Genomic DNA, 11,417 nt, shown 5'->3' on the forward strand with positions numbered 1-11,417 from the left:
CCCCATATCACTGATCCTCCACCAAATTTCAAAGTGGGTGCAAGACACTGTGGCTAGTACACCTTTCCAAGTCTCCGTCTAACCATTAGATGACCAGGTGTTGGGCAAAGCTGAAAATTAGACTCATCAGAGAAGATTACCATACTCTAGAAATTGGACAGATTAAACTTTGCTAAGGACATATGAATCAAGCCACATACAAGGTTATCCTGGAAAAACTGTTGCTTCCTTCTGCTCAGGCAATGTTCCCCAACTCTGAGGATTAGTTTTTCCAACAGGACAATGCGCCATGCCACACAGCTAGGTCAATCAATGTGTGGATGAAGGACCACCACATCAAAACCCTGTCATGGCCAGCTCAATCTCCAGACCTGAACCCCATTGAAAACCTCTGGAAAATAATCAAGAGGAAAATGGATAGTCACAAGCCATCAAACAAAGAAAAACTGCTTAAATTTTTGCACCGGGAGTGGCATAAGGTCACCCAAAAGCATTGTGAAAGACTGGTGGTGCCAAGATGCATGAAAGCTGTGATTAAAAATCATGCTTATTCCACAAAATATTGATTTCTGAACTCTTCCTGAGGTAAAACATTAGTATTGTTGTTTCTAAATGATTATGAACTCTTTTTCTTTTAATTATTTGAGGTCTGAAAACAATGCAATTTTTTGTTATTTTCACCATTTCTCATTTTCAGAAAATAAATACAAAATGTATTACTTGGAAATTCAAAGACGTTGTCTGTAGTTTATGGAATAAAAGAACAATTTACATTTTACTCAAAAATATCCCTATAAAGAGAAAAATCAGAAAAACTGACAATTTTGCAGTGGTCTCTTAATTTTTGCCAGAGCTGTGTATTTAGTTTTCACATTATTTCTTCGTCTCCTTAAGACATTTTTTTAGTTTGTTTTTTTTTCCCTGAAAAAGTTTCGGAAAAATAAAGCCTGTCCCGAAGGAAACCTCTACAAACTAGGTACTGTCAAATGAAAAAGTAATCAAATAACACTTCAGATAATGAAAAAGACTTTCAAAAACTCCAGCAATAAACTAGTGTTTCCTGAAGCTCAGTGTGAACATAGCCTTATGGGACTTAAATCATTCATTTCCTCATACTATATACTTATGTGAGCCAATGGGAACCGGCACACTGGCAAGCAAGCCACCTAAATACTGATACACAGCAAAAAAAAAACTGCTGCAAGCTGATGGGATTTTATTGGGGTTTATCTTCATAATGTCACATGAGTAAAAGATAAGATGCAGAGCCCGGTAGCAGCCATCAAACAATGTCCAGAACTGCTGGGTTCTGCCCCATACATTATTTACTGTATAATCAGCAGCCGCAGCCATCACAGCTAGTTAGTGGAAGGTGTCGGAATCCCAGGCGGATTATTCCCTTTTAACTATATTTTTCTACTGGCTGCAATTTGATATATATATATATATATATATATATATATATACATATATATATATATATATATATTTATATATATATTTTTTTTTTAAAAAAAAAAAAACAAAACGCTGTATGCAGCTTCCCTGGGTGTACTGTCTCTCAAGTGGTTCCCAGTGACTGAAAGTGATATGGAAAGTGCAACAGCCAATCACTGAGCTTAGCAGGTTTAGAAGGGCTTTCCCGTGACATCCACTATGAGCTGCAGCGGAGACTCGCCAGTGGACCTGTGGAAGATGAGTTAAGCACGTTTTTTTTGTTTTTTTTGGTTTTTTTTAATATAGCAAACTACAGTCAGAAGAGAGATTTAACTATAAGGGAACAACCCCTTTAAGCTTCCTTATTCATGTACTCACTCTAGGAATATAATGCCTTAATAACCAAACATAGTATTTTTTTATTCCACGTATCTCCACTGTTAACAATTAGATATTCAGTATAGCAGCAAAATCTTGGTACTATTTCCCAGGTCTCTAATATGTGAGAATTATCGGAGAATAACAAGGTTTTAGGAACAGCTGTTGGAAATAAGTATGAGATGCTGTGATGTCACTTCCAGACTGACTCATGGAGAGAAAAATGGCTAACACGGTACAAAGATATATTTTACTTGTATCATGGAGAGAAGTGAGGATTTGGCAGGAGAAATATAAAACATGAAATATTAGTGATGAACTTAACAGCAAAATTATGTTCAAATTATATTTACTTGTTTCCCATGCATAAATTATAATATCTCCTAACATTAACATAATTTAACCTCTATATGCAGTTAAAACCTGCTTGTGTGTATTGGTCTCTAACCAAATGTTACCTCTATGTGCGGTTAAAACCTGCTTGTGTGTATGGGTCCCTAACCAAATGTTACCTCTATGTGCGGTTAAAACCTGCTTGTGTGTACGGGTCCCTAACTAAATGTTACCTCTATGTGCGGTTGAAACCTGTTTGTGTATGGGAAGGCTATATTGGAAATTGAATAAACATGGCTAAAGGGCGGGACTGGGTTCTCAGACAGAAAAAAACTGCATAACAATCAAAAAGATTGCTGGAACACCATTGCAAATGTGAACAGAGTGCTAGCTAAAAAATATACAGGTTTTAACCGCAAATAGAGTTAACATTTGGTTAGGATCTGATAAATAAGAGATTACCGTGAAGTGGTATCGGGCAGTAATGAATCGATCGATACATTAGCTAAATATCTCTTTTTTTTCAAATAAACCTCAATAGTCATGCAATGTCACATTTTTCAATTTTTTCAATTTATCATATGGCTAAGTGTATTTTTCATTCATTATGTATCAGTTATGCTTATTCATATTTCTCTGAATTTTGTGTGCAGCTTTCCCTTTATATAGCTTGTGTATTTTTTAGCTAGCACCCTGTTCACATTTACAATGGTGTTCCAGCAGTCTTTTTGATTGTTAGGCTATCTGCGCATGCTGCGGATTTACCACGGATTTTACCGTGAATTTACTGCGGATTTGCGGCAGAAAATGTTTTTAACATTCCTGCAGGACTCATATATGTGATAACAACTAGGGAATAAGAAGATACCTGCACATAGACTGTCCCTATAAAACTTAAATGCTTTATTAAATCACTTAAAACGACACAATGATTACTAAAAGTGCACAAGATAGATTGCTAGCCCTCAATAGCTGCACCTATCTGTGCACTGCCTAACAGTGAGGGTTGGCTCCCTAAAAATGCGATATGGCGCCCCCACTCCGCGATGACTTTCTCTGCTGAACCTGAAGTCCATGCTGGAAAAAAGGTGCAGTGGCTAAGATAAGTGCAACAAATAAATTGGTGTGGCGGGTGGACAGTAGGGAGGAAACATCAAAAACGTAACTCATTGATGTGAAGAGAATGGTAATTTCAAGCCTCAACGCGTTTCTCCCAGAAGTGGGTTCCTCAGGAGGCCAATAGTAAACTACAATCGTGGTTCAGGGAAACCCTCTGTAGCCTAATAGCTGATTCAAAGAGGGGATCCTGTTGATAAATAGCACACTGCAGACCCAAATAGTGCTGGTGTCCAAGGGAAAACACCCTATTCAATGAGATCACCTTTCTGCAGTCATTCCCCAGCAAAACCTATGGGTATAAAAAAATGCTGTGCGCACACTGCGTTTTTTTATACCTGCGGATTTACCCGTGGATTTTCCGCTGCGGAATTAATGTGCATGTTACTTCTTTTCCGCAGGTACCTGCGGTTTTTGCCATAGATAATGGTAAAAATCCGCAGGTACCAACCCACAGAAAAATAGCGGCAATACCGTGGGTGCATTATTACCGCGGTTTTTGCCGCGAGTGCGGTATTCTGCCACAGAGTGCGGATTTTTCTTAAGAAAAATCCATTTTCTAGTGCGCACATGCAGTTTTTTCTGTCTGAGAACCCGGCCCCGCCCTTTAGCCATGTTTATTCAAATTCCTATATAGCCAGGTCCCTGGCTTCCCATACACAAGCAGGTTTCAACCGCACATAGAGGTAACATTTGGTTAGGGACAGATACACACAAGCAGGTTTTAACCGCATATAGAGGTAACATTTGGTTAGGGACCCGATAAATAAGAGATTACCGTGAAGTGGTATCGGGAAGTAATGAAGTGATCAATACATTAGCTAAATATCTCCTTTTTAAAAAAAAATAATCCTTAGCAGTCATGCAATGTCACATTTTTCAGTTTTTTCAATTTCTCATATGGCTTATTGTGTTTTTCATTTCTTTATGTATCATAGAGCAGTTATGCTTATTCATATTCTCTGAATTTGGTGTGCAGCTTTCACTTTATATAGATTGTGTATTTTTTAGCTAGCACCCTGTTCACATTTACAATGGTGTTCCAGCAGTCTTTTTGATTGAAAATAAGACACTGTCTTATATTATTTTTTTTGCCCCGATAAACGTGCTACGGCTTATTTTTGGGGTAAAGCTTATTTCTGGGGAAACACGGGTTGGCTTAAGTTTACCACCCAAAAAAGGCAGACACTTCCCCCAGGAGAACTCACTAGACCACAGAGATCTATGTCGCTCCCAGGTCCTCCTGTAATCCTTCTATGATCTACAGAAGGCGCTCCCACCAGGTCCTTGTGTGTTCCACAGTGATCCTCCCCTGCTTCTGGACTGCACTCACTCACACACACACACACACACACACATCAGATCACAGGAACATCTACATACACACACAGAAACATCCAGTGGTACCATACTGCTTCCGGCTGGCAACTCTGTGGAACACATGGACCTGCGGTGGAATGTATGGAGGACCCACGGTGGAGTGAATCGATGTATTCCACTGCAAGTCCTCAATGCATTCCACTGCAGGTTCTCACGTTGCACTGTGCCCCAGGTACCCAGAGCACTATGGTATCACCGGGTGTATGTGCGTATGTGTGTGCATTCCACTGCGGGTCGTCGATGTACAGAAATTTAAGCAAAAGCTCCACTACTGAAATGCTCTGATTTTTGGGAGGATTTATCACAGAAGAGACCAATTTGGTTCAGCGAGACTCTCTATTTGACTTGGTTGTAAAAGCTATACAACTCCTTAAAGGGGTGGTTCACTTATCAGCATAGTGGCCACACATCAATTTAAACCTCATAAAGAAGGTTTTTTTCAAATACGTTGTTAGTCAGTTGTGCCTCTAAGCGGCGCTATTACAGTCCACTTATCCCCATCACATGACCCCTGGGCTCTGTGACCTCTGGAATCCTGTGATGTCACATCAACTTCCAGTTGACCCGACCTCACTGCGGCGGGCCCCAGTCTCCGTGAGAGACTGGGCTGTGGGCGGAGTTTCACCCCTCGTCACAGCCCAGTGTCACAGCCTAGCATCTTGCATGCTCTCTCCTTCACAGCAGAGTGCCACAAGCAGGAGTGATGCTGGGCTGTGATGTGTGGTGAAACTCTGCCCACAGCCTAGTCACTCTGGAAGAATGGGGCCGGCCTCGGTCATATTGAATTAACTAGAAGTTGACGTGACATCACCGGGCCCCAGAAGTCACAGAGCCCTGGGGTCACCTGATGTGAATGAGTGGACCTCGCCGCTCAGAGGCACAATTGACTAAACAAGGTATTTGAAAAAAGCCTTCTTTATGAGGTTTAAATCAATGTGTGGTCACTATGCTGAGTAGTGAACCACCCCTTTAAATGCTTGTTCTCTTCTTTGTTATGTGTGTCTAATTATAAATAAGCATATAAACATTTATATAGACTTTTCTGTGTTTTGTTACCAGGGCGGCAACTCCATTTGGAGGATTTGATAAAGCATCCAGGATGATCACTTTCAAGATCCCAGATTTTGACCTGCTTTCTATGAACACACTTCCATTTGATATGTCTATAGACCCCATCAGGGCAAGAAAGTCCTTTAACAGAACACCTCAAGGGTGGACATCTGAGAACCCCCACATTATAATCTCCTCTGACATCCTCTTTAATCCTGATGTCCCAGAGTCGGATGATTTATAAATATGTGAAATCTATAGTCGAGATATTTTACTCCCATGTACAGTAGTCTAGTTATGGATGTTTGTGATTAATATTTTATAACCGTATGCTCAGCAGGTAATAGCGGCTTGTCAGAATGTATCATGTTTTATATTTGTAACAGGTATGTTCAGAATTATTTCAGTACTTGGTGAGCTGTGGTCTCAGCTGAATCCCTACTTGTTACAATGTAATCAATAAACCACAACACTAAATTCACTCTTGAGTATGAGTCTGTCATTTACAAATAAATTATATTGAGTTAGTCATATACTAGCGGGTCCTAACACAGAAACCAAGCGATGTATAACACGAGGATCAGTCCTAATAACATATACGAGTTGTTGGAAAGGTTTCTACTGATTTCTTTAGTGAAGTTATTTTTGTATGTTTATTTAAAGGAAATAAACACTTTTTACGAAGACCGTAAAATACTTGTATCATTGGCAGTATTTGCAATTAATTTCACCTGTTTAGCCAACAGAAATAAAAAGTAAAGGTTTTATGGGAAGCTCGTGAAGAAATCCATTTTTTAGTAGAAGCCTGCCTAAAGGCTACTTTACACACTGTGATATCGGTCCCGATATCGCTAGCGTGGGTACCCGCCCCCATCTGTTGTGCGACACGGGCGAATCGCTGCCCGTGCCGCACAACATCGCCCAGACCCGTTACACATACTTACCTGCCAGGCGACGTCGCTGTGACCTCCTTTCTAAGGGGGCGGTCCGTGCGGCGTCACAGCGACGTCACTGAGCGGCCGCCCAATAGCAGCGGAGGAGCGGAGATGAGCGAGACATAACATCCCGCCCACCTCCTTCCTTCCTCATAGCGGCCGGGAGGCAGGTAAGGAGAGGTTCCTCGTTCCTGTGGCGTCACACATAGTGATGTGTGCTGCCGCAAGAGCGACGAACTACATCGTTACTGCTGCAGTAACGATATTTGAGAAAGGACCCCCATTTCACCGATGAGTGATTTTGCACGTTTTTGCAACGATGCAAAATCGCTCATCGGTGTCACACGCAGCAACATCGCTAATGCGGCCGGATGTGCGTCACAAATTCCGTGACCCCCAACGACTCCGCATTAGCGATGTCGCAGCGTGTAAAGCCCCCTTAACTCTCAGTAACAAATTATCACCATTAGAAGTGACAGCTGGCCACACATTTCATCTGTGCGTTGACACCAATCAAAGTAATGAAACATTTTCTATAGAATTTTTGAATTCTGGGCCAAAGAGAGATGTTTTAAGTGGGGAGCGACCTACTACAGCATCTGGAATGTTGTATATAAGAGCCCAGGCCACTCTGTTTAACGTAAAAAACACCTTTATTATATTTACCTAAAGGGCAGTCTTGTCCGATGGGTGTAGCTGATTTCGGTCTGGCGCTACCTCCATCTTGTGGGATTACGGTCCTCTTGCCCAGCCCCATGTGCATGACATGTCCTGTGTAACTCAGAGAGACTATCATTGTGGTCTTTGACCTTTCTTCACACCTGCGCATTACAGTACTTTGATCTGCCCTCAGCAGGGCAGATCAAAGTGCACCTGTGCAGGAGCACAATGGAGGCCTCTCTGTGAATGGCCCAGGATGCAACATGCACATGGGGCTGGGCAAAAGGATGACGATCCAACAAGATGGAGGAAGTGCCGGATTGAGAGCAGCGACACCCATCAGACTGGACCGCCCCCTATGTGAGTATTCTAAAGGTGTTTTTTACATTATACAGCGTGGCTTGGGCATTTATATACCGTATTCTAGAATCTTGTATATAAGAGCTCACTGGTGGTGGCCACAGCTCATAAGGGAAAATCCTGGTGACAACTTCCCTTTAATTGTACCATTGTCTTTCAGGCACAAGTGAGATTGAAGTGCTGACCACTGACACTTTTTGGATCAAGCTGACATTAACAGCATGTTCACGAGAGGAGAATGGTCGGTGATAAAGTAAACGCACCAATGGAGCCAAAGATACAAAGCAGTTTTGTGAGAGAACTGACTGACAGTATGGTGGAGACAACTGTGAGGGGACAGTATGAAGGGAGTTTTGGGGGACAGTATGGAGGAGAAATTGTAAAGGGACAGTATTGGGGAGAGTTTGGGGTATACTATAGGGAAGAAAATTGTGGGGGGATAGTATGAGGAAAAATGTATGAGGGAATAGTATGGGGGAAAGGAGAAACATTGAGGGGACAGTATGGGGGTATATGAGGTGTCAATATCTGGGGAAAAATATATTCTTGTACTGATGGTGGTTCTGGTAATGTATTAATGTACAGATAGTAATGTATTCCTGTACTTATGGTGTTTCTGGTGATTTATGTCTGAAATAGTGGTTTTGGTGATGTATTTCTGTATTGTTGAGTTTCTCGTGATGTATTTCTGTATTGATGGTGGTTTTGCTGATGTATTCATGTACTGATGGTGGTTGCGATGATATATACTAGTACTGATGGTGCTTCTGGTGATGCAGTCATGTACTATGATGGTTCTGCTGAGGTATTTATGTATTGATGGTGGTTATGGTGATATATTCCTGTACTGAAGGTGGTTCTGCTGGTGTATTGTATTCATGAACAGATGGGAGTTCTGGCAATTTATTCCTGTGTAGATGGTGGCTATAGTGATATTCATGTACAGATGGGAGTTCTGGTGATGTATTCATGTACAGATGGGGGTTGAATTCCCGTACTGTTGCTGTTTCTGGTGATATATTCCATGATTGTTGTGATATATTTCCATACTGTTGATGGTTTTAGTGCTGTATTGCTGTACTGTTGCTGGCTCTAGTGAGTTATTTATGTATTATTATTGGTTCTGAACATGTCCACATGTAGCAATCCATAACTTGTGAGATAACATTATACATGACTATGTTAGTAAAGTATTGTGCTATCTGACAAATTAAGGGTTACTAAATCTATATTTCTGCTAAGAGCATTAATTATAAAATTAAGCACTCTAGAATGTTAAATCATAACAGTGTGTAAAATTATCACTGTCAGGATTCAACTCTGCTTGCCGGTTCCAACAGTCATCACAAGACCACTCTTATGTGATTTACTTATACATACTTAAGGTCACATGCCAAGTAACTTCTCTTTTTGCTTAGGAAGGGCAGCTAGTCGGCACTGTACTGTAAGTGCGGAAATCATATATGAGCGGTCACATGACAACTACTCAAACCACTTCTTCGGTTTTCTATAGCCCATCCTAATACGATGAACTTAAAAATAACAGCATCAATATAATGCTCCTGATTAAAAATATCTGACCTATGCTGTGGCCCTTAATAATTAAATAACCCTCATAGTGTTTCCTGCACAAAATATGACCAATATGACCAACTGTCCCTCTTATGGTACATGGCCTCCACACTGTCCTCTCTTTTACATATTGGGCCCCTCTTTGCACTGTCCCCCTATGCTCCCCTCTCACTATACCACTCCTCACAAACACTACCCAGTCTCTATTCTCTGCCTCCTCACACTTTGCCCCTCCCATAATGTCTCCTCACACTATTCCTCTCAATTGTCTCTTCACACATTTCCCTCTAATACTGTAATCTGCCTCAATCAGACAATGGCCAAATCCCACTCTGGAGGGGAACCAGAAAATTATTTCTGCCAGTTAGACATCATGGGCCACCTGATGCAATGGCAAATACCCTACCTTCCACCTCCAGATATGCCCTTGCTTAAAGCTGTTGGACCCCTATTCAAAATCTGTAAGGATCCCATCCTACCATTTGCTACTGATAGCACAGATGTGTTTAAAGTGTTTGGAGCCATCTCAGTCACAAATTGACTCATGTTCTTTACTCTAACTCAACCATAGCAATGTCTGATTCTTCTTTCGATTTGTTCTTCACCAAGGAGCACCAAGTTAGAAGCACCAAGTTAAGAAATGAGAGCGGCCGATGATACTTTGTATTTTCTGTGTTACAATACTAAATAATAATGCATCACTGCTTACTATGTATGCATGTATATAAATTGAAAAGCTAAACAGAAAACATGGCAAAGAGTTCTAAATGTACTCAGCCATATATAAATTCTACATATTACGAGGGTGAGTAAGTGCATTGATTCGCTGTGGTTATACACTGTTTTGTTTGTAAGCCGGGACACTGTAACTGTTATGCAAATATAATAGAATATTAGTGATGTAACTATGTCATGTCCTCATACTTTTTCTGTGATTCAAATCTATGCTGTAATGCAGAATTGCTTTAAATACGCTTGAGAAAATAATTTGTTTACGACAACAGCTAATCCTACAAACACTATTATAGACGATCCTTAAATATGTGACCCCAGCATGATCAAAACCAGAAGCAGGAATGATTTTTACAAGGAATTTTATGGCTTGTGCAATTTCTAAGTGAAATATCAGTTTATATTGATCTAAAAATCTTTCATGGAAAAGGACAATGTGAAATAAAAGATTATTGAACTCACAATTATTAAAGTATACAAAAAAAAATCTTTATTTCATGGAGTGAAATGGAAATGTTAGGCTATTTTTTGTTAAATATGAGGACACATACAATAAATAAGTGATCTTTATTCAAATGCTATATAAAGAACATGTAATTTAACAGGGAATACTACAAAATTGTTGTGCAAAAATGTATTAAGAAGAATGACAGAAGTGCATTGTTCTTTAGAAAAAGGAGTGTATATCCTTTAATACCTGGCATTGATCTCTGCAAGAAATATCTTCCAGTACATGTTTCCACAATCTATGATAAATGCTGGCAGAATGTAATTTTTAATGCAATATTTATGTTAATATTTTATAATTCAATGGATTTAGATCTGGATTTTGATGTTTTTTCCTTTTTGGACTTAGTGGTATATTTTAGTTCATGTGGCAAGGTTCATTTCCAGCTAGACTATAATCTCCTGACAGCCTCACATTATTCTCCAGCACAATGAAGAAATAATTATAGCTTCTGTTATAACAGTCCCAAATCATAACAATTCCATCACCATTCTTTACTATTCTTTACATGCAGCACGTTCTTGTAATGAAATACTGCCTTTGTTTTTTATTGAGGCCAAATAACTCTGTCTTTGCATCCGGTGTGTCACGGGTGATAGACAGGCATGTGCTTTCTGGCAATAGAAGGTCACAGCATTTGTCTGTCCAAAATGCTCCCTGACTTTCTAATGTTCCTGCTGTTAGTATTCATTTATTAGGTAGCTTTCCTGCTTGGTTTTTATTTCTTCCCCTTTAAGACCCAGTGAAGCCCTCCTTCCATCCAGCTGCTGATTATCAGTATTCTCCATGTGTTTAAATACTCCCATCTTCCCTGGACTTGTGCTGGTGATATTATTCAGTTAATTTAAGCTCTTGTTGCAAGCAGGAGGCTTGTACTCATCTGTGGTTTCGTGGCTGAAACTTTGCTGAACTTCTATCGGAGCCATCTGTTGATAAGAAATTCATGCATTTTCCCC

General features: G+C 40.2%; 1 protein-coding gene across 1 annotated transcript in view; it reads left to right on the top strand.

The window, feature by feature from the left end:
* MYOZ2 (myozenin 2) overlaps positions 1–6,160 on the top strand; it is a 148,367-nt gene extending 142,207 nt beyond the window's left edge. Inside the window, exon 6 of the mRNA XM_075336690.1 lies at positions 5,704–6,160. Within this exon, the coding sequence (XP_075192805.1) occupies positions 5,704–5,938 (235 nt within the window). The 3' untranslated portion in view covers positions 5,939–6,160. The remainder of the gene's footprint in view (positions 1–5,703) is intronic.
* The last annotated feature ends 5,257 nt before the right edge of the window (positions 6,161–11,417 follow it).

The sequence above is a fragment of the Anomaloglossus baeobatrachus genome, chromosome 1 (genome assembly GCF_048569485.1).
Source record: "Anomaloglossus baeobatrachus isolate aAnoBae1 chromosome 1, aAnoBae1.hap1, whole genome shotgun sequence".
In the NCBI taxonomy this organism is placed as follows: Eukaryota; Metazoa; Chordata; class Amphibia; order Anura; family Aromobatidae; genus Anomaloglossus; species Anomaloglossus baeobatrachus.